The sequence below is a fragment of the Pangasianodon hypophthalmus genome, chromosome 1 (assembly GCF_027358585.1).
Source record: "Pangasianodon hypophthalmus isolate fPanHyp1 chromosome 1, fPanHyp1.pri, whole genome shotgun sequence".
Lineage (NCBI taxonomy): Eukaryota > Metazoa > Chordata > Actinopteri > Siluriformes > Pangasiidae > Pangasianodon > Pangasianodon hypophthalmus.
In genome coordinates this window covers 7056636-7080871 of record NC_069710.1, presented here as the reverse complement: position 1 = coordinate 7080871, position 24236 = coordinate 7056636, and the positions used below count along the sequence as shown (strand labels likewise).

Sequence of the window (24236 nt, the reverse complement as noted above, 5' to 3'; positions counted from 1 at the left end):
TTCTGGTCACATGTCTGCCACAGAACGATAACAAGTCAGTTGTGTTATAATTGTGTTATATTTGTGAATAAAACATCCATGCTTACCTTTGGCCCAGGCTCACCAGGGGGTCCTTGTTCACCTTTGTCACCCTGAGGTCGCTGTAGACAAGATGTTTTTTTTTAGTTCATTGTGTAAACATGTTTGAAGGTTTTTTGTTTTGTTTTTTTTGTGGGGTGGGGGGGTTGTTTTGTCAAAAATTGAGAGCTGAGAGACAGTACATTGCTGCTGAATTATTTCCAGGCCTTTCTGGCAATGACATGGTTAGAATAAAGAGCAACTGTAACTCGCATATAGCATATAAAGTGTGCCAAAGTGTTCTTTTTTCTGCCATCACTCCCACTACCCATTTTTTTTTTGGAATATACCACACATGAAAGCAAAACACACATTTCCTCTCCATGTTTTTTGAAAGGGGACAGAAGTTCTGCTCTTTCCTGCCATTCTTGTCTGAACTTAACGTTCCACAGAACGTTTCCCTTAAGTTCAGACCAGAATGGCAATAAAGATGGCAAAAGTACCACGTTTCAAGGTTCTGAGCAAGAGCTCACCTTGGGTCCTGGTGCTCCTTGTTTTCCAGGCAGCCCTTGCTGTCCCTTCTCACCCTGTACAAAAAAAGGTGAGGTGTCACACACTGGAAGCAGAAAAATAGCATTCACACACAAGGTCCACTTGCTTTTTAAGCCCTTGCTTTCTGTAACATTGATTTATCACACTAACCCATGGCTCTTTTCTCTTGAGTCTACTTACTTTGGAGCCCTTTACTCCTGAGTCACCTTTTGTTCCATGAAAACCAGCTACACCCTGCCAGGTGAGAAGTAACAAAGAGATAGTTTAGCACACAACATAGACTCTTTTTCAGTCCCATTTTCTTCCAATTTGGTCATTTGCCAATTCCTGCCCACTATCTACCTCACCTCTACCACACAATGGCTACCAAACAGGGAGAGTGAAGGCTAGCACATGCTTCCTCCATTAAATGTGAAGCCAGCCACAACATCTTTTCAACCTGCTGAACTTGAAGGAAAATGCTATCAGCCCTCTTCTTCATACAAGTTCACAGACGCCTATGATTGTCCAATGTTGCATTGATTGGCAGGGGGGAAAATAATGCCATCCCTCCCAAAGAGGGCACAGCCAATTTTGCTCGCTTAGACTCCCAGTCATTGGGAGAACATGGCATACTTTACCACATACTGTAAAAAAAAGTTAGAAAGATGTTACATAGCATTGAAATCTTACCTTTTGCCCCAATTTACCTGGCTCTCCAGGCATTCCTCGCTCACCTCTGATGCCCTTTGGAACAATATTTTCAAAAGTCAAATAGACATTACTGTAGTTTGATGTCACAATATACTTTGTTCTTTCTGAATGCAATAAAACCAACAGAGAGTACTCACAGGCTTACCGTCACGACCAGGAAGTCCATTTTCTCCTTTTTCACCCTGCAGAGGAATTATTAAGCATTACACATCCTGTTTACACACATTAGCGTTCATAATGTATTCATGTTTGTTTACTAAAACTAAAGCTAGGCAATGCTGACCTTTGGCCCAGGTGGTCCGGGTGGTCCAGGGTTCCCCTGACTGCAGTCACACTCCTCCTTTTCTTCAGGTGCCTCTCGATTTGTGGGACACTGAGGGAAGAAGGGAAAACTGCAGCTAGGTGCAAATCCACTCACAGAAATTGTTCACATGGGACACTAATAGAAAAAAAAAATCTTACCCTGTCATCATCCTATAGATGTGGAAAATGAAGAAAAGAAAACAATTTAGATGTGCCACAATTATCAACAAAAGTCCAAATGTGTGACCAAATTATCACTTTAAATATCACTTACCACAGAATAAATCTCACATGCAGTTTCTCTTTCACTTTGCATTGGATCACAATATAGCCTCAGTTTTTGGATTCCCAACTGTGAAAAATTTGAAAAAGAAATTATAAATATTGTTTTGCTTGTCATCTTGTAAATATGTATTCCCAATGGACATTGTAATAATTTCATTAAAACCTTCTGGCATGTTTAGTATAACTAGATTTACAAACATTATTGTCATCATGCAGACTGAATATGTACATAGGCTCTGAATCTATAGCACTACTTGGTCTTCAAACAATTGAACTATTATAACCCAAAGTCAGGTTTCTGCAGTACCTCCTCTGTTTCTTGCTACTCACAGGAATCGTAGCTTCAGCGTTGTAGTATTTGGCGATCTGAGTTTTCCCATTGATGAAAATGGGCACCACTGGCTCCAGATCCACTTCCTGGATCACCTGGTCATCCAGAAAACAGACGACATGCCGTTGCCTGACGAGAATCTTCAGCTGGTGCCAGCGTCGATCAAAGAGTCTCTGTAATGGAGAGGGAAGAGATCAGGAATCTGAGTGGCATTGGTTGATTTATACAACATAGGTTATAGTGGAGCTAAAGTATATAAAGTGTAGAAAATCAAGAATGGCAGGTGTGATACAACTTAATAACGAATTGCTATAGTACAGTGTGTCCCAAAAGTCTCCATACATAGGAGAAATTAACACTTTTTAACAAAATGTTTTCCAAACTTTTTCACACTTAGTTTTATATATATATATATATATATATATATATATATATATATATATATATATATATATATATTATCAGATAGCCTTTAAGAATGCTTTTGACAAAAGAAGAACGTATTAAAATCATTCTCTTAGCTGGATCAGGAAGCTGTCGCAAGGTTGTGATGGACAAATGATTATATGCATAACACCAGATGTGTTAACACGAGTTCATCATGAGTGGGACAGACAATTCCGTGTGTGCGTGTATACAAAGAAATAACTCATGTAGAGGATGTTTTGTAAATAAAGTTACATTTTGCTAAAAAGTGTTAATTTTCCCTATGTATGGAGACTTTTTGGACAAACCCATTTGTAATAATCTAAAAAAAGGCTAAATTGACAGAATGTGAGCACTCTATCTCTTTATCTACTATGATGTACTGTGTATTTTGGGCCATTATCAATTGGTGGAATGAGACAATATGACAACTATATATAGCATACCAGATTAATTAAAGACTTTAACTGTTCAAACTCGAGATATATGCAAGAAAGCACCCACACTATTAGTATTTGTAAAGAGGTAAGTACTATATACAGCTGGCTGCTTCAGCTAGCTCCCTACCAGGAAAAGAAAGTGAGAGTATATTATTCCTGTCTTATTCAATCTATACTAGCTAGCTATTAAGTTCCACACTGACTACAAACTCCTGCTTATGATGTCTAATGGTAGGTACTACACCCCTTTTTTCCCTTATATCAGAATGAAACCTGTTAAAATATACATCAACGCAAGTTTTTTCTATTTCTTTTAAAAATGTATTAAACATGTGCTCACTTGCAATAAAGATAATGTCATCAAGAAGTTCTAAAAGCATTTGTAATCCAGAGTTCAATATCTATTATTATCATTTATAAAGACTTGCAGTGCATTTCTGTATACACAGTAGCTAGGTCTGTATTCATTTAATGAACTATAATTGAATTATCAGTTATGTATCAACTGAAATTCATCCGAAAGAGAGGGCTTTTGTGCACTCAGCAGACATTTGATGGAAGCCCCACTTACTCAACTTGAAATGTATTTTATAAAAGACATGTTGTTCATGAATAAACTGCTCATATGGTTGCAGCTAAAATCCAGAGTCACACTACTGTCTCTGTTCAAATTGATTGGATTGAACTTCTCTTTTCCTAAAACAACCAGGAACTACTGCACATCCTGTTCCTTAAATACATAGCCAAGATGGCAATTATGAAAGGCTTGCAGTGCCATGAGGAAAAGTAGCCAACTTTTTTCCTTTTGCTGTGTGAACACTGTGAAGAAGGGAGGTGGAAACTCTGTTTCTTCATTACTCTTGGCTGTATTTGGTGTAAATCAGAGAAGGAACATTCACAAGCATCACAAAAGTGCATTGAGAAAGTAAAAAAAAAAAAGGAACAGAACCAAGAGGACTGTCATGTGTAATAATGACAGCGACCAAATAAAATGTATTCACAAAAAAGGAAACATTAAAGACTAACAGAACTTGAGTTAAAAAAAAAAAGTTCCATAAGACTTGAAAAGAAATGGAAAACCACACCAAGCATGTAAATATGGATGACTACAGTTTCACCTGCTGTCATATTCTAAACCTGCGTGCTTTAGCTAGGGAGTAAAACACAAAATTTTATTCCTTTTATACCACAGCAATTGGGGAATGATTACAATTTTTTATTAATTAAAGAATAACATGCTATAAGTTTTATCAAGTTATATATGGTTACATTCAATGTTGTGGAACATCCACAAAAACAAGTTCGATCCTGTTATCACCTGTTATCATTATAGCAGCTATAAACAGCCTCTATTTTTCTCTCTCTTTAAGTCAATAAGACAAAAAAGTTTGCAGTTTGTCATGTTACAGAGAAACTGCAAAGCCTTCTGTCATGAAAACTTTCTGGTGGCAGAAAACTTAAAGGAATATTTCTACCACTGGCCAATCAGAACTGAGTATTCAACAGCATTCTGGAATAAAAATAAGTTAATTAATCGTAAAAGTCCATGTAACAATATGAATTGTAGTTTGCTGCATTACTGTAGAACATACTGTCTATGTCATGTGACCTAAGAGTCCAGAAGGCTAAATGTAACTAGTTATTTTCTGATTTATAGCGCATTTTATACATTTGATCATTCACTTGAGCTTAAACAGGTTGGTGAATTTATACACCTTGAAATACGTCACTGCAACAGTTGTATGCAGCATGTATACTGAAGAGTAAAGGAGGTTATAGCAGTATTTTACAAACCTGAAGTCCTTGCGCATCAAAGGTGACCGCCTGTACCCCACTTGCCATGTTTGTGGTGGTAAAGGTGACAGAATTCTCCTGTCCGTGTAGCGTCACAGCCACTTGGACTTCTTGATCTTTAGAAAGTACCCTCCACAGGTCAAACTTCTCCCTGCTTGCAGTGCCTTTCAGCTGCAGAGTGGCCACAAAGACATAGGATGGAGGAAGACCCTCTGGAAAGATCTCCCTGGTAAACAATGTAAAAAAAATATTCATTATAATGAACACATAATTAAAGATAGCATTACTATATGTGGATAAAATTAATGGTTTTATCTACAAGAGATTGTATATGTACACTGCTAGTCAAAAGGTTGGACACACCTGTTCATATAAAGGTTTTCTTCATGTTTACTATTTTGCAATAATCATGAAGACATGAATGAATCAATGCTATTTTATATTTTAATTTCTTAACAGAGGGTGGCATGGTGGTGAAGTGCATAGCTTTTCTGTCTCACACATCTAGCGTCCAGGGTTTGATCTTGAGCTTGGGTTAATGTCTGGGTGGAGTTTCTGTGCATGTTCTCCCTGTGCCCACATGGGTTTCCTCCGGGTTCCTTTCACTGTCCAAAAACATGCAGGTAGGTGGATTGGCTACTCTAAATTGCCCCTAGATTTGAATGTGTGTGTGAATGGTGCCCTGCAATGGACTGGCATCCCATCCAGGATGATTCTCTCACCTTGTGCCTACAGTGAATTGGATAAGCACTTACTCAGGATTTTCTGTTTTCCTGATTACGCTTTATACACTTGGCATCTTCTCAACCAGTTTCATAAGGGATCCACCCAAGATAAATTTACCAAAATGGCCAAGTAATTCTTGGCAACGCTACCACGTCTTTAATGAAAACTGCTTGTTTGAGGAAACAATATTTTAAAAGCAAAACTACTATTAAAATGCAAACATTTGTATTTCAAATTTCTACAATAGGCCTTGATTAAAATGTCTTTAAGACAATGGAATGTAGATACTAAATGTAATTTTTTGACTGGTAGTGTTCATATACAAGCCTTTACATGTATTTGTATGTAATGTGCTTTGCTATTCATATATGTGAGAATAATATGCATAATAAAGATGTATTGCATATTATATATTGCACATCAGTGTGCACAACACACTTATTAGTCACAAGACAGAAGATTTAGAATGCACAATTATATACTTTACTGCTCTTCTCCAAGTTTATTTGGCCATCCAACAACGCTGCATGAACAGGTTGATAAGATGTGCCAACCAATTCACCTGATTTGACTCCTGAGTAAGTCATCGCCCTCCCAAGTGTGTATATATTTGCAGAAAGGACCTATCAGTTGAGACATGGCACTGTTATAATATAACTACACCATCTTACTTTGTCTCCTCAGTAATGTCCACTCCTTTATCCAGGAAGTAGGCTGTCTCTGACAGCAAAGAGCCCTGTATCTTCTTGGCTTTCTGATGGATTTTCATCCCGAGAATCAGCTCAAAGCCCTTCTCATCCCGAGAGGCCACAGGGATACGTGTGGGACAAACAGATTCTGCAGAACACCATAGAGAAGCGTGTTTTATAATCCTCCTTATGGCAGCCTTCCTCTGAATGCCTTCTTAGTACCTGGTAATCAAACCATTATCTCTTATAGCACAGAACTATTGAATTCTTGAATCTTATAGGTCAGAAGGTGGTAAGTAATTTTTTGTAACAGCATAGCTTGAACAGTAGTTCAGCTGCAACTATAGTAACAACTTATATAAGGTAAGGAGACACAAGGAGATGTTTATTGAGCATTTATGGAAGGAGTAGCAGGCAGAGGTAAAGCTGTTCCTTTAGGATTTTAGACATGGGAAGGTCTTCAGAATGGAGGCTTTGCCGTTTCTCTGTAACATGACAAGCTGCATTTTTTTTGTGCGTTCTTAACTTCAAGACAGAAACAACAAGGCTGAGAAGGGAACATTATTATAGCTATTATAGCCCTCCAAAGCCATGCCCTATAAACACATGCATGTATGCTGCCGAGGCTAGAATGTCTGAATGCTAGTGGAAGAGTGTTAGCTTTCTGAATTGAAAAGCAAGTAGAGAGGCATTTACATATGGTCTGACTGGTTGGATATATTTTCTCCTATTCAACAGAAACTAGAAGTTTTTCCATGAACTGTTACACAGATAGTTTAGTGACAGATGCTGAGTTGCGCAGAGAACATCACCAAATATTACTAAAAGTTTTCTGACCCACGTTTAAGATGAAAGACCTGAACACACTGTCACACCTTCCATGCAATCCTCATATAACATTTTACCAGCTTCCTATCTTTACCAGACCTCACCTTCACAAAGCTTTTGTTCCATGGAGTCTCGGATGCGATCGATGGTGGTGTAGTCCTGTGCATATAGCACATAGAAGCTGGATGGCGTGTTAGCAATGGCAACCAGCTCGGAGGTGGTGATCTCCGAGCCCACTCCCACTGCAAATACAGTGATTCCCTGTGCTCGAGCCTCTACGCTAGCATCCACCACATCATCCTGAGATTTCCCATCAGTCACCACTACAGCAATTCGATTCCTACTGGTGTCGCTGCGCTGTGAGGAAGCAAACACGTGATCAACTGCAAACTTGATGGCACGGCCTGTCTGTGTGTTTCCTCCCAGGTAACGGATGGCCTGGATAGCTTTGATGAGCTCTTGGGCACTTTGATGAGCACCAAGTGGGATCTCTAGCCGAGGAGTGTCACTGTACTGCACTACAGCCACCTGGGAGTAATGGGGGCCTACATTAAAGCCACTGGTGATGTTGACAAGCCAGCGCTTGGCAATATCAAAGTCCTTGTAGCCCACGCTCCAGGAACCATCAATGATGTACACAAGATCATTCGCAGCTGTACTGCAACCTACACAACATCAGATTTGAGGAGGATGAGTTTTCTGCACCCTGACTGGTACATTTAGAAGGGCAGTGGGTAACTGGTACTGAGTCTTTTCAGATCTTTTAAGATTCCTAATGAACATGTATCTAGAACTAAAACACATGATAAAAGACTCAGGACCACTGAACATACTTTATTTACAGATACACATTTACACAATCATACATACACATTATTCTGATAATATTGGAAAATAGACAGAGTTGATGCATACCTGCTCGAATATCATCCTTTTCTGTGGAATATGTGTAGGTAAAGAGCATCAGCAATGACAGCAGCCTTAATATTAACATCTTTAAAAGTGTGTTTCACGACTTTTGGATTTCACTTTCCTGCAAAAACAATATTTATGGAAAACATATTAAAATATTGACATCCTGGCAAGCACTACAATGCAAACTATGTTTAAATGACCCAGTAGCAGTGGATCAAGAAGACAAGGACTAAGCTTTTAATTTGGATAGCCCACAGGACACCAGACACCTCCAAGTATACAATATGTAAATCTGTAAATGCACCTTTTGAAAACAAACTATTACATGTATCCATACAGTACGAGTAAGCCAAGTCAAAAAGAGCCACCAGATTAATCACATACTTTTATACTAACCTATAGTCAAATTAAACTGATCAATGTGTCAATTTTTTACACAAGTTTGTAAACAAGACAAATTAAATCAATGTATTTCTACCTGTGCTTGTACTTATAACAGTGCACTTGCTGTTCTTGTCAGCTCTGCTCATGGACATATTTTGTATGTTTTGTTTAGAGGGTTTTAGGCATCAAGACAACCAGTATGTTTGAGAATAACACCTTTCTTAAATATAAAAAAGATCTCTAACTTTGCTGAATGAATTTTTTATTCTATTTTACCCTGCTCTATAAAAGTACTACAGTCGAAGAAAATAATAAGAAAAGTAGAAAGCTGATGAGTATATCATGGAAACATGAGACATGACACGTCTCAGTGTAGTGGCTCAGTAAAGGATAATCATGTATGTGAGTATGTACACTATATAGCCAAATGTTTGTGGACAACTGACCATCACACTCGTATGTGCTCGTTGAACGTCCCATTCCAGATTTAGTCCCCCTTTGCTGTTATAATAACCTCCACTCTTCTAGGAAGGCTCTCCACTAGATTCTGGAGCGTGGCTGTGGGGATTTATGCTCATTCAGCCACAAGAGCATTAGTGAGGTTAGACACTGACGTTGGGTGATGAGGCCTGGTGTGCAGTCAGCGGTCCAGTTCAGCCCAAAGGTGTTCAGTGGGGTTGAGGTCAAGGCTACACGAGTTCTTCCACACCAACCTTGGCACACTATGTCTTCATGGACTTTGCTTTGTGCACAGGGGGATTGTCATGCTGGAACAGGTTTGGGCCTTTTAGTTCCAGTGAAGGGAAATCTTAATGCTAAAGCATACAGTCATTCTATACAATTGCATGCTTCAAACAGTTTGGGGAAGAGCCACATATGTGTGTGATGGTCAGGTGTCCACATACTTTTGGCCATATAGTGTACATATATACTCAAAAGTTCAGACCTCTTCTGCTTGATTGAAGCAGCTTTATGCAATTGTCTAATTTAAAGTTTTTTCTATTTGCTAACAAGCATTACTCATTAATCCATCTTCAGTAACTCTTTTATCCTGGTCAGGGTTAAGGTGGTTCCGGAGCCTGTCCTGGGAACTCTGGGTACAACAAAGAAACACATCCTAGATAAACTCCAGCAAGCTTTATTTAGATCAAGATACACTCTTAAAACTCTTCACACCACGATGTACTTCCTGGCATAATGGTTCATTCACTGTCCAAATTCAACTACCAAAACAACTCATTCAATCAAAATGCCAGCACTAATTTTATTCCTTTAAATATATTCTGAGCATAATTTGTCAGTCAGACACAGCAACTTAAAAAAATCCACAAAATTTGACAAGCTTTAAAAATAACTTTACAACTCTGTATTGTCATCAAGGAAAGAAGCTTGTGTGAGTAGAGAGCATTTCCTGCTGTGAACATGTCATACTTCAGACTAAGCTCCACCACTCCATACACATTCACCTTTCTCATTCATTCAAAGTTAAATCTAGATCCCTTGTAGGTTCTTTGGGTTGTCACTCTGGAGGAATTCTTTTTTTTTTTCTAAGAGTGAAGCAGTAAATAGTTGGTCGACCACAAACTCTGGCATGTCATTCACCTACTGCTTTTCTAGTTTTACAGTTACAACCCCAACCACAGACAAGTAACATGCTTTATTTACACAAGCACTTTATGAGGGCCATTTGAGATGAATTACAGTTGAGCACAGAAAGCTGGTTAGAAGCAATACATTCTCTCATGTAACCATCATTCCTCCAGGACATAGTGTAGAACAAAGTAAAACAGCAATGCAGGTGTTAACAACATGACCTGAAAGGACATTCATGACAGCATGACAGCATGGCAGCTCTGGTAAGCACTCATGCGACAATTTATTGCCATATAAAATGTGACAACTGCTAAAATACCTTACAATTCTGCTCTGACACCAAGGAATGAAGCCTGTGTTAGTAGAGAGCATGACCTTATCAACAACAAACTGAGAACTGGACAGGGCACAAGCATGTACAGCAACCTAAGTTGGCAGCATCATGTGGTTTTAACCTTGTTTGGTATATTTTTAACTCTTCTCTATAGACCCCTACTAAAGACTGTGCTCCAGACCTGCACTTGAATTTGTCATCCCCATAAACATCTGCACATTACAGAATCAAACTTTAGTCTTCACACCTTGCCTCTCTCCTCACTAGCATGACAATTTAAAATCAAATCTGCTCCACAAATCCATGAAGCTCAATCAATCAAACATAGCATGTAATAGCATGACACAGTGGCTCTAATTTATCAAAATTTTCATAGCAAAAAGTGTACATTTGGTATGATGCACAAGCAAACCTGCATGTGCTTCTTGAAATTTTCATATGACATCATACCATAACAAAAAGTGATTTGTGCACAATTGAAGAACCAGTTGCAGCTGTGTATACGGAAGCTCCTTCCCACTAATCCCTTAATTACATGTCGTATGCATATGAAACACCCCAATTTAAAACTTATACACATCTAATTTACAAAAAACACACCCTAATATACTGTATAGATGTTGCCAAGGTGTGATTTGTCTAAAAATAAACAGAGGGAGGGCCACCTAGAGTTTGAACATCTGAGCAAACGGGACACTTTACTGATCCATTCTCACTGCCATTCGCATCCATCTTTCCATTTTGTGAAGCACTCTGTGTCAACACAAACTCCAGAAAGGGCACGGGCAGGGCGGCTGAATAGGCAGCTGGGATAATACCTTAGCTTGGGCCTTCATCAGACTTGTGATGTGTCTAGGTGGTGACTCGTTGTTTTCATCATCCAAGTAGTAATGTTATGCCTACTTTTCTCACTTTCTTTTCTGAGCTTTTCCTGTTAATTTTGCATTCGTGAAATACGCTGAAATGCATTGTTGCATTCGTTTCATCTCAATGTTACTTACTGAGTAATTGTTAATGTTTACAATTTACAGTGTGCCTCCTTGGCTGTTAAAAAAAATGACGGTGACAAACTATGGAACTCGATTAATCTTGTTATTCAAAATGCAAATCACTTTCATTGAACTGTCAATGTAACGTACAGTATATGCACAGGCCCAGTCATTCATTTCACTCAGAAGGATCTGTAGAAATACTTATAATAATGTAGAAATACTGTTAGTCCTACTAAATTTTACACTATACTGTCAGGCCTATACCTACTGGCCTGGAGAGGAATGGGGGTATCAAAAACAGAGTAATACTGAATCATCAAAAACATTCAGCAGGAAAACAGTCCACAGATTCATCTACAGTTGTCCAAGATCCAAGGAAAGAAGTAAACCAAGAGGCAAAAGAGTGAATTTCAGTTAAGCTGAGTGAGAGGCGTTTGTGGCAAAGGTTGATGCCAATAAAGATGTTGTTTCTGGTATCCTCGAAAATGCCATAAAATGCACACACAAATGAAAGTTTATTGCTGAAGTTAATGGTATCATGTAGAAAATTATGAAAGTGTAATCTGGCCAAAATCAGGTAGAAAATCAATCCTCCTTCTAAACTCATCAACTAGACGTTATGTATACTCTTTATCTAACTAGGTTTTTATTAATATAAGAACTCAATCAGCTGGATTGATCTGAAGTCTGATATAATTAAAGAATTATTTATAACCCAAGACAAGTTCTCATCCTGAATCCCCAGCAGGTGCAGTCCTTATGTGCTGGAGTCAGATAATGCCGAGCCTCATAAAAAGTAGGAAGGAATAGCCTATGCTAAAAGGGTACAGTAGAAGGTGATTTAAATAAACAAATCCTTAACTCAAATAAATGAAACACTCAAAAGCAGACTACCACAATAAATTAAATCGCATCTGATGTTGATATGAGACGTGTAGTGTCATATCAGAAAGCATTTGTTGAAATCCTAGAGTCTTTGAATGACATGGGTTTGCCTGCTCAAAAGCTCAAAGCTGTGCTTCGAAAATGCATCTGTTACTCAGTTGAAGGACTAATGAGCTAATAAAGATCCACATCTGATGCATTTTATCTATATTAACATTTTAAGCTATTTTTAATTATATTTATTTTAGGTTAGCGTATTGGTAGACCTACTAAATGAGCCAGGCTCCTCACATCAACTTTCACCATTGAGTCTACGGTAATACAAATCATAAAGAACACAGGAGAATGCTGTGCATACTTAAGACTATATGTGTAATTTTTTTTTTTTTTTTTGCTTTATTGCAAGGATAAGGTCAAGTTCTGTGCCTTATATGACATGGTTTTGTTGAAAAAGATATTTTTATGAGTTATTTATTTTCTTAGAATAAATACTTCAATTAATGGCTTGATTTCTCTCATAGGCTTTTTCTGTTTGTGATTAAGCTAAATAAGACACTAAGCATTTATTGAAATTAATGAGCTTTAATTTGTTTTTTTCCCTCAGCTGAGCGAGCATTGGAAATGCTCAATTTTGAACTCCTTATGGGGCGACCCATATATCATGTGGTCTCAGAGGGATTCATCCCTGAAGAAGACCAGCATTGGAAACCTGTTCATGAAGAACCTGGACAAGTCAATTGAAAGCATGGCCCTTTATGACACCTTCTCCATCTTTGGGAAGATCCTGTCATGCAGGTTTCAGACTTTGAACTATTTAGATGTGAATATCTGTGTAGCATGATGTAGCATTGTCTTAAATACTTTTTTAATGTCCTGTATTAGCTCAGTTTGACATAAATTCTGTGTGTTGACATGACATGTCTTTCCTGAAGGTTGTAGGTTAGGGGAAGGGGTCGAAAGGGTACGGCTATGTCCACTCTGAGTCTGCGGAGGCTGAGGAACCACAAAGCGTAAGCCACATTTAATTTACTATGTTTTACCTGGGTTCAACCTGGGTTCAAATGTCAGGGGTTTTTTTTACATTTATTCTTTTGTGCTTAACTAATTCCATTTGATATTTAGTTCTATTTGGTCTTATGAGTGTATTTCAGTCAACATTAAGGTATAATTTTGGTCGTGTAGGCATAAGGACTAACAGCAGTGTTTGGATAAAGACTCCAAGAGCAGTGCCTCTTTCGTGTTACAGGTTTATTGAACACTTTAAACTCTGTGAGGAGCGGAAGGCTGAGGCGGGCCCCGGCTCCCAAGTCGTCACCATCATATAAATCAAAAACTTGGGTGAAGACGTGGATGACACAAAGACATCTTCAGCAAGTTCAGTAAGAATCCCTAACTGAGAGTGTTCTGAGTTCTGAGTGTTCTACACACTCATATAAACATAATGAGTTATACACCTGAACATGAAATAAACACTATAAAATAAACATGAACAAAGCTTGTTAGAATGTATTCTAGAGTTCAGAGTGAGCCTTAAAGTTGTTGCTGTGTGTGTGGTGTTTGTGTTTGTGTGTTCCAGGTCCTGCACCGAGTGTCCATGTCATGACAGATGGGAACAGGAAGTCAAAACGTTTTGGCTTCGTAAGATTTGAGAGACACGAGGACACGCAGCCAAGTGTACACTTGTGGAAAGTTTCCTTACAGCAAGTAAAACCTCTGGGCAATGGTGCGTGTGTGTGTGTGTGTGTGTTTGTGTGCAGGCTGTGGCTGAAACGAATGGAAAGGAACTGAACCGCAAGCAGGTGTACGTGGGCCGAGCATAGGCTAAAGCAGAGAGACAGACTGAACTCAATCACAAGTTTGAGCAGGTAAACACACACAAACACACACACAAGGGATGCTGACTCTGTCTTCTCTGCTGTAGGGTCTGAACCTCTGCATGAAGAACCTTCATGATGTAGTAGATGACAAGTGTCTATGAAGTTCTCACAATTTAGAACCATCGCCAGCACAAAGGTCACCTAAAACTAATAATCCCTACATTTTATTTCTTTCCCAATAACCTGTGTCCACTTCCCCTTACTGACTCTGGAGAGCTAATTTTTCCTCATGGTTAGCATGTTTGGCATGTCCTAATGTGTCTCCTCACTATCTCCTACAGGTGATGATGGAGAATGGCCACTCTAGAGGATTTGGCTTTGTGCGATTCTTGTCTTCCCAGGAAGCCACGAAGACCAGGAGAGAGACAAACAGCAGGTTGTGGGACAGGAAGCTGGTGTATGTGAGTGTGGCTCAGCACAAGAAGGAATGCCAGGATTGCTTTTCCCATCACAACATGCAGAGGATGGTGAGCATGCAGGTTAACGCCGTAGAAAACATCTACCAGCCTATATCACCTCCCTGCTACATTGTGAACACCATTATTCAATTATTACAATTATTCAATAGTTAAAGGTGCCTGGATGAAAAAAGTTTGAGCACCTGCTCTATCTACCACAAGAAGCTGCTGCTAGCTGGATAGCATAACTGCCACCTGTGATTCTGATCTGAGAGAAACAAGACAAAATAAGGTGTGTTAACTGCTGTGTGTATGTGTGTTACAGGCTCAGAACCTGGCTATAGTCGGTTATAAATAGTCGGACAGCACGAACCATCCAGCCACAAATGTGTCACTGCTGTCTGAGTGTATATCAGTGTTGCATTTGTTACACAGTGTGTGCGTTCCAGTCTCTCCATGGCTACAAACCACACACTAGCATACTAAATAGTGTCTTAGCTTGCTAGGTCAGGGTTTAGCAGCCAGGTCATTCTGACTGAGCCCTGCCTGTTTGGCTACAACCCAAATTGAATGCTAGTATACATAAAGTGTGTCAAAACAGATGACAGAAACTAGGTAAATACCCTTTAGTGATCAATGTTAGCTTACAACTTAGATATGTATTTATCTGACTATCCTTTGACTGTGTTACAAACTACATGCTTCTGTACTAAATAGTTTGGCACCTACTCATAAGCTATGGTGCTATACTATTTAGAACGGTTGGGCATGCTTTGAGATGTAGCCACAGAAAGGGCTTTTGTGTAGCAGTTGAACATTCTAGCCAGCTAACTAACAGTTTTTTGCTGAATAGCTTTCAGCACAAATGTACTTGCATAGCAGGATATGGTTTAGGACACAGCCTGTAACTATATGTCTTTGTTTGGTGCTTGTTTTCTGTAAGCAGATGTCCAGATGTCCTGCACCAGTGCATCAGCAGACCGGTGGCACCATCACACCATCAAGCAGTCAGGAGCCATGTAAGACTGAAGAGTGTACAAATATGACAACACTAACATCTGGTCCAGTGGCAGACTCAGTGCCATTTGCAAAAAATATCTAGCTGTAGACAGTGTCCCAGTTGCAGACACTGTTCCATCTGTAGAAAGTGTCCCGGCTGTAGACAGTGTTCCACCTGTAGAAAGTGTCCCAGCTGCAGACACTGTTCCATCTGTAGAAAGTGTCCCAGCTGTAGACACTGTTCCAGCTGTAGAAAGTGTCCCAGCTGTAGACACTGTTCCAGCTGTAGAAAGTGTCCCAGCTGCAGACCAAGCAGCAGATGAGGTTCCAGCTCCAACTCAAGCTTCTGTGAGTGGTGTGCAGCAGGACAAGGACACAACAGTAAGAACAAAACATACATTCACCCAACACACAAAACAATAACAATCTTCTGCAAGCTTAATATTACAATATATTATATAAGTGAGTAATGACACTAATCTAATAGTGTGATTAGAATAATAATAATAATAATAATAATATCCTATGTTCCCAGGATGTACCCATGTATCCACCAGATGGGAAACATCTCACTGTCTACATGTTGGAGTCCGCTTAGGTAGACAACCAGATGGCACGGGAGTTTCATATGCTCATATGCACACAAACGCACACATCAGTATGGCTCATATACACTCCTCCTCTGCATCTCAGCATTTTAATTCACTTTTTTTTTTGCTTTCCCATTACTGTTTGGGAAGTGTTTCCTTGTGTAGACAGAAAACTTCTACAAACACCTGGTTTCAACTCCTCTTGCTTTTGTTACTCAATAAGAGTGTATAGAAAGGGTTTAGCACCTGAGCCCATGTTACATGATTGGGTGGCTGGGACCATTCACTCTATCTCTATTGTCTCTCCCTCTCTCACACACCTCTCTCTTTCTATCTCTCTGCAGATGATTATATGCTGCCTCTAGTCAAGAAAATTCACCCAACTCTGGCTAATAAGATCACCTGTATGCTTTCGGCAGGTGAGAACAACTATGAAGTCATGAACATGATCAGAGATTCTGAGCTCCTGAGTGCCAGGGTGAGTACACACACACGCTATTATTATTATTATTTTTATTATTATTATTATTATTATTATTTAATATTTTTATATATTTTATAATTTTATAAATTTTTTAGGAATTATTTGTCATATGTATATTCAATCAATATACCAAGTGTTTCATATCTGATTCTTTAAAAACTGTGACACTGAAATGATGGATTACCATTGGCCATGTGGAAGCAAAACCCCACCCACCAATCCCTCATCCCTCATGTGTGTGTTTGTTTGTAGATGGATGAAATGGACGCTCTTCTGGAGGCGAGGAAAGCTGGTCACAAGCCGGTGAGGATTTAATTAAAACTTGACATATGGTGATAAGTATACAAATCATGATTGCTGAGGCTTTGTCAGGAAAAAGGGAAATATTCTTGAAAATATAATGAGAATAACTTAGTTATCTCAGAAATCTGAAATGATCTCAAATCTAAAGGTACAAAAAAATAGGATCATCAATAACGGCTACCTACACGGGCTTTCATCATAGATCCGGCACTGGTTGCTACACGACGCCCTCTTGTGAGTAATCGGCCTAACCTCGCTGCACCTGGCCGCACCTCTTTATAAGCCCTCCGAATGCCTCACTCCATGTGCAGACATAGATCTGTGCCAGGTAACAGAGAAGCACCACGTTACTCTGATCTCCGATTTAAAGAAAGAGAGAAAGAAAGAAACATAGAAAGAAAGAATTACAGAGAAAGCATTAAGGAATAGAAAGAAAATGAACTCAGAATTAAGGGGAAGACAGATTTAAGAAAGAGAAGAAGGGCAACTCAGAAGTACAGAGAAAGTAGATTAAGGAAAAGAAGGAAAACGAACGTAAGACAAAAGAGAAGGCTAGAAAGAGAAAATCTGATTTCGAGATAAATAATAGTGTCCTTTAAGTTAAGAACCATTTGTTCCATTATCATTTTGTGCCTTTAATTTTGGCCAAGGAGAAGGCCATTTTGAGTTGTCATTTCCTGCCTTATCGCCATACTCTTTGTGTTGAGCCTAATGTTCTGAAGCTCCCATATTTCTGATCCCACATCGTACCACATAAGCCCCACTACCTCACGTGCATTGCTCCCGTAATCAGCTTGGTGGCTAGTGCTATGGAGCGGTCCTCCAAAGCTACTTGGTTCGCACTTCAGCTATGGCGTTTGGTTTTGGTTGAGTTGTTGGGTGGCCAGTGTGCACGTCCTCATCCACACCACTCTCAGACTTGGTTCCCTTAATGCTGTATCTTCCTTTCGGGGAAAACTTGCTCTATATTCCGCCTCTGCTCACACCACGCGATGAGCCCTGTAACAGTAGTTCTCACCAGCAAGGAATCAGCTAATTTGGAGCAGATAGGAGAAATCATGGCTGGTCAGGCCACTGCTCTAGCTAAACATGAGCAGGCAAACACCCCCAATCCCCACTCCCCCACCAAGAAAGACGAATAAGGAATCGACTCATGAGTTGACTCCAGAAGCCCGATCCACGATACTGCCCCTCCCTGCACATACTGAGACGAGACTGCCTGCTCCTCAGTGATATGCAGGAGAAGTAGAGAAGTGTAATTCTTTTATAATGCAGTGCTTGCTTGTGTTTGAAATGCAGCCATCTCAGTTTCCCTCTGAATGGACTAAGATTGCCTTCATGATTTCTCTGTTGACTGGGAGCGCACTGGCATGGGCCACAGCAGTCTGGCAGAATAAGTTAACAGACCACTCCACCAGTGACTCGTTTGTGTCAGCATATGACATTGTGTCAGCACCCACTTGCTGGGGAGGAACATGACGTCATCCTTTCTCTGGATCCGTCAAGGTAGTCATTCAGTTGCCGATTATGCAGTGGAGTTTCGAACTCTTGCTGCGAGCTCTGGCTGGCCTTTCTGAGGAGTTAAAAGACAAGCTGGCTACTTGCAACCTTCTTTAGGACCTAGAAGCTCTGTATGACCTGTTAATTAGAATTGACAACCTCTTGCAACAATGCAGCAAACACCATTCTAACAACGTGAACATGTCTGCAAATAAATACGGCCGTATTTATTTAACCCGAGGAGCCATCAGTGGAGCCCATGCAATTAGGCACCGCTGGGCTTCCTCCTCATGAGCGGGTGGTCCATAGACATGAAAACAGGTGCTTGTTTTCTGGGCAGGCTGGCCATTGGCATTCACATTGTTCCCACCTGATGCCAAAAGGCAGGGGCCATCCCAGGAAGGGGGATCTGTGATGGCCCCTCACATGTCTGGCCTCTTCATTCCTGTCACAATCACTTTGTGGAGTCAAAAACTCACTCAAGCTCTTGAGGTCTTCAATGACTCTGGAACGGCTGGCAATTTTAGTGATGAGACTTTAGTGAAGAGACTGGGGTTGCCAGTGGATCCGCTTCCCATCCCAGTCTCTGCACTTGACAGAAGACCATTAGGGTCGGGTCCCATAGCAACCCAAACCTCACCCTTCCTTTTCCAGCTAGAACAGAAAACAGAATGCATGTCCATTTATGGAACCCTGGTTCCTGTGGTGCAACTGGTGCTGGGATTCCCTTGGCTTCAGAAACGTAACCCACATATCGACAGGCCTACAAGGTCCATTTCTGTTTGGGGCTTCCAATGCTCCCAGAACTGCCTCAAAGGCATACTCACTCTGGCTCAGACTACATCGGACCAAGTAGACTTGTCCCAAGTGCCCCAAGACTACTGGGACCTTAAAGAGGCCCAGACGCTGCCTCCCCATCGGCCCTTTGATTGTACAATAAACCTGCTCCTGGGGACAGGTTGTTCTCCCTTTCCTTTTTGTTAAGAAGAAAGAAGGGGGACCTGCGGCCTGCCATTGATTACCATGGGCTTAACACAGTCACCCAGAAGGATAGACACCCCCCCCTGCCATTGATGAATGGCATCTGACTATCTGCAGTGAGTGAACATTTTTCAAAATCAGATTTACACAATGTATACAATCTGATCTGCGTGAGACCAGGGGATGAGTGGAAGACCATGTTCATCATGCCATCAGGGCACTATGGACATTTGATGATGCCCTTTGGCCTGATGAACGTTCCCGCGGTCTTCCAGTGGTTCATCTTTGGGACCTCTGGGAGATCCTGAACCGTTATACCTTCGTCTATTTAGACAACATCTTGATTTTTAACAGCTCACTGGAGGAACATATTGTTCATGTGCATTGTGTCCTTCAGCTCCTCATGCAGAACCATCTCTATGTCAAGCTTGAGAAATCACAATTCCATGTCACCACAATCTCTTTCTTGGGCTTTGTTGTGTCCCAAGGGAGCCTTAGTATGCACGTGGCCAAGATAAAGGTGGATACAGAGTGGCCACAACCCACATCAATCCGACTGGTACAGAACTTTCTTCTGTTTGCAACTTTCTTCCGGCGCTTCATTCAGAACTTTAGCACCCTGGAGGCTCCCATTAGTGCACTGACCAAAAAGACCCTAGCTGGGTTTAAGTGGACAAGGGAAGCACAGCAGGCCTTCAAAACCTTGAAAGGATATAGGAGTTGGTGCCGTCCTCTGCCAGCATTCAGGGCCTGACCAGAAATTGCACCCATGTGCATACTTTCCCACCATCTGACCCCGCCTGAGAGGAACTATAATGTTGGGAACCGCAAACTCCTAGCTGTAAAGTTGGCATTGCAGGAATGGAGGCACTGGGAGCAGCGTTCCAAAGCTATTTGTTTCACGCCTTGGCTAAGGCACTTGGTTTTGGTTGAGCTTTTTGGCAGCCAGCATGCATTTCCTCATCCACCCTGCTCTCATACTCGGTTCCCCTAACGCTATATCGTCCTTTCGGTGACAAACGGGCTCTATACTACGCCTCTGCCCACACCACAGGCTGAGCCCTGTAACAATATTAAGCTGATAGAGATGTCTGTAGACCACATACTGACAAAGTATGTCACAACATGTGTTTCTTAGATATTGTGTGTGTAATATCCCTGCTGATATATTAAAAAAAAAAATAAATAAATAAATAAAAATAATAATAATAATAATAATAATAATAATTACAGACTGACTGGAAGTATCTGATGTAATGTTTTAATTTTTAAATTGTAAAATGTTTTTACAGATTTTATTTTTTTCTTTATCAGTGTTAAATGTGTCAAAAATATGTTTTTTTTAAATATGCCAAATAAAAATGCATTGCGTATAAATTTGTTTATTAATAATAAACAAGTTCATTGTTTTTTAATGCAACACTACTGTATTTCTGGCTGTTTGTGAACAAACCTACTGTATATATCAGGATATATCATAGAAATGTCTTTGAGAATCATGATATGATTTTTTTTTTTTTGTCATATCACCCACACCTAATTGCTACTCCCCTTAAATAAGTTAATGTCCTAAAGAATATTTGGGTCTTCAGTACTTACAAGTCATAAGCATTACACTAATTAGATCATGCTAATTATTCATCACTATCTACCATTTCCTATTATATATTTAACAATTTTTTGTGAAGTACTCTTTAAACACATGCATCTGACTGAAATTAGACTCACTACAGCAACATTCATCAAATAACAAATAAACTAAGCTAAACTACTCACTTTGTCCTTTTCTTGTGATCGTGACTGAATGAGAGGCACTTTTGTCTACAGCTGGTGCACATGTGGAGTGTTCCATGCCTTGCCCCTTTCTTTTTTTTGCTCCTGGTCACGCCCGCTGATGGGCTTCTCCACTGGGAGAGAACTTGTGGAGTGCTGATATTTCTCTACACCAGATGTACTGTGGTATGGCAAAGGCTCCCATAGAATGTGCATGGGTGTTTTATTTTGTTTTCCTTTGGTTAGGATTTTTTTTTTACAATTGAAAATAGTCTAAGCATTTCTGATTAAAATGAAAAAAAAAAAAAACACTTGTGTTTTTCCTAATGAATGAATGAAAATAATATTGCAAATCATCAGAGAAAAAAAATCATAAAGTGGGCTATAGAAACTGACATGCATTGAGATGTACAGACAATTGTTTTATAATTGAAATCAGTCAAAATTGAATCAAATTGTAAGATGCCTAGAAATTCATACATGCACTGTTTCTAATTCATTTTCAGCTATTCACATTAAGCACACTTAAAGAAAATGGGTCATTATCTTACTAAAGAGGCCACACCAACCCATTTCAATCCTAGTGAAGAATTTGTATTACAGGCCACTGAGCATAACATGTATGCTACTCTCCTTTAACAACATACAAGCTGTCTTCAGTAGAAGCTCATTTAGACACTAGATTGCATACATACGGTGAACAGGTTCACCTCTACCCTTGTTTGAACATGTAGGAGCGGCTCTGTTTGATTCTCAAATGCGAGTGAAATTACACAGATATTTAGCCATTAGTTGGCTGCAACTTTGAACCTTATCTCCTTCTGCTCAGATAGAAAACAGGGAGAAAGGAGGTCAGACATGCTACAGCTCAGATCAGATATGTCTCACCTATTACACCAGCCTAGGCTTGTTTTATTATTAAAGAAAATAATCCTTTGTGAATTACAGACAGTAAACAAATAGTGAACAGGATGCGGTTTTAGAAACAATTCTAGTGAATCAAGTTACAAAACACAAAGTGTATGGGTAAAAATGTGTCATTCAAAAATGTACATAATGGCAAATACACTAAACCATAAACCAGAAGCAGTGTTATAGGCAAAGCAATAATACAAGTATATATAAATAAAGGCCAGATTTCAAATGCCAGTTCATTCTGAAACACACTCCCTGAAATATACTACCAGGAAATTTTTTGTCAGAATACACAGAATTTTATCTGAACATGTTTATTCCATCCAGTGTATTATAGTGTAGTTAACTTTTGAAGCATTCTTTCAACTTGACCTTTATATGAACACTGAATGTGGATGGCAAACTGTATTTATCTTTAAAATTCAGGCCAAAACCCTTTCCATGTAAGCAATAAGGCACATATTTCCCACACAGTTCGCACTGAAAAAGACAGGCTACTATTTTAGTGTTGCTCCTCTGAATGGGACAAAATCTAAATTCTGTATGAGCGGAGTCACTGAAGGTTAAATGTATTTGTCAGAGAAATGTTAATGCTTGAAACTATATTAAAACTAACTACTAACATGCTGTATTCAGCAGTACAGTCAAATATCTCAATTTATACCAGTGCAGATGGAAATAAACAAAAACAGAAATAGTGATGAATTTGCTAAGAGCAATCCTGAGTTACCTTATTGCACAGGTTCTCAAACCTGGTCATGGAGAACCTCCTGTCCTGCACGTTTTAGTCTCTTCCTTGCTCTAACATACATACTACCACTCAGGAAGGACTGCTAATTAGCTGATTAGTTGATAGATGTGTTAAAGCAGGGAAAACACTAAAATGTGCAGAACAGGGGCTACTCCAGGACTTCAGGACTTCTTGTATGATAAGCAGTGAATCACCTCTCTGCCCACAGAGGGCGTTACAAGTCAATATCTACCCAATATTCACCACCATCTACTTGCATGAGCACAAAAATATACATCCAAGATTATATTATATTATATTATATTATATTATATTATATTATATTATATTATATTATATTATATTATATTGTGTAAGGCTTTCAAAAATGCCAAAAAGAAGTGTCAATAATAATAATAATAATAATAATAATAATAATAAATAACTTAAATTAGACAGCTTGCATTTGTTGCAGTTATATATATATTTTTAAATCTTATTAGGGGACCTTTATAATCTTTAAAACCCTGCTGTAAACTCTAAAATAAAAAAAAAAATTAAAAAAAATCTTCTAAAGAAAACCATTAGTAATGGAAAGGTCAATCAATTAGTTACCTATAATATAAGCTCCAGTCCCACACTTAACACAGAAAAACCGTATGAAAGATTCATGCAAACTTTAAGCACACTTACCTTCTCGCATTAACAAGCCTCAAGAAATTGCTGGAGTGATGAATTTCAAACCAGAAGACTCAGAGTGTTGGTGCTCTACACGGTGCAGTTCCGCGAGCTGTCACTGGAGGAGGCCATGTCTCTGCTGCGCGCGCGCTCTTATCCTGCCGCGGAGTGCTACGTCATCAGCGTGCTCCAGGCTGCACATGCCTCTCTCAGCTCTGCAATGCTGTAGTGCTGGAGTGTTGAACATCTTCAGTAATACACACATTAAGGTAACCACAGAGAGCTAGAGGAAAATTATATAATAATAATAATAATAATAATAATAATAATAATAATAATAATAAATATTATTATTATTATTATTATTAATTTATTTATTTATTTATTTATTTATTTATATTATTATTTAATATTATATTATTATTAGTATTATTATGAAGAAGAAAAAGTAGACCAATGGTCCAAGTAATTTTGTCCGTTGTGTGCAATATAAGATATAATAATAATAATATTAATATTACTGTTACTACCACTACTACTATAATAATAATAATACTACGTAATAGTAGTAGTAGTGGTGGGGATGGTGGTGATGGTGGTAGTGGTATTAGCATCTGTTTGGTGCTGTAGCCCAATAGTCCAAGTAATAGCCTAGTGAAATTCATTCATTCAACTTCAGTAACCACTTCATGCTGCTCAGGGTTGCAGTGGACCTACTTATGGAACCCAGGCACACTGTGAAAGAGGTGGGAATACACCTTGGATCGGATGCCAGCACACA

General features: G+C 39.3%; 1 protein-coding gene across 1 annotated transcript in view; it reads right to left on the bottom strand.

Annotated features, from left to right (window-relative positions):
• The window catches only part of si:dkey-225n22.4 (collagen alpha-1(XXI) chain), a 57193-nt gene extending 33625 nt beyond the window's left edge, over window positions 1–23568 (bottom strand). Inside the window, exons 1-14 of the mRNA XM_026914437.3 lie at window positions 23471–23568; window positions 8040–8157; window positions 7229–7789; window positions 6279–6444; window positions 4882–5107; window positions 2221–2394; window positions 1880–1957; window positions 1765–1776; window positions 1586–1675; window positions 1440–1484; window positions 1282–1335; window positions 790–843; window positions 591–644; window positions 87–140 (exon numbers count right to left, since the gene is read on the bottom strand). Of these exons, the coding sequence (XP_026770238.3) occupies window positions 87–140; window positions 591–644; window positions 790–843; window positions 1282–1335; window positions 1440–1484; window positions 1586–1675; window positions 1765–1776; window positions 1880–1957; window positions 2221–2394; window positions 4882–5107; window positions 6279–6444; window positions 7229–7789; window positions 8040–8118 (1647 nt within the window). The 5' untranslated portion in view covers window positions 8119–8157; window positions 23471–23568. The remainder of the gene's footprint in view (window positions 1–86; window positions 141–590; window positions 645–789; window positions 844–1281; window positions 1336–1439; window positions 1485–1585; window positions 1676–1764; window positions 1777–1879; window positions 1958–2220; window positions 2395–4881; window positions 5108–6278; window positions 6445–7228; window positions 7790–8039; window positions 8158–23470) is intronic.
• Between the last annotated feature and the right edge of the window lie 668 nt (window positions 23569–24236).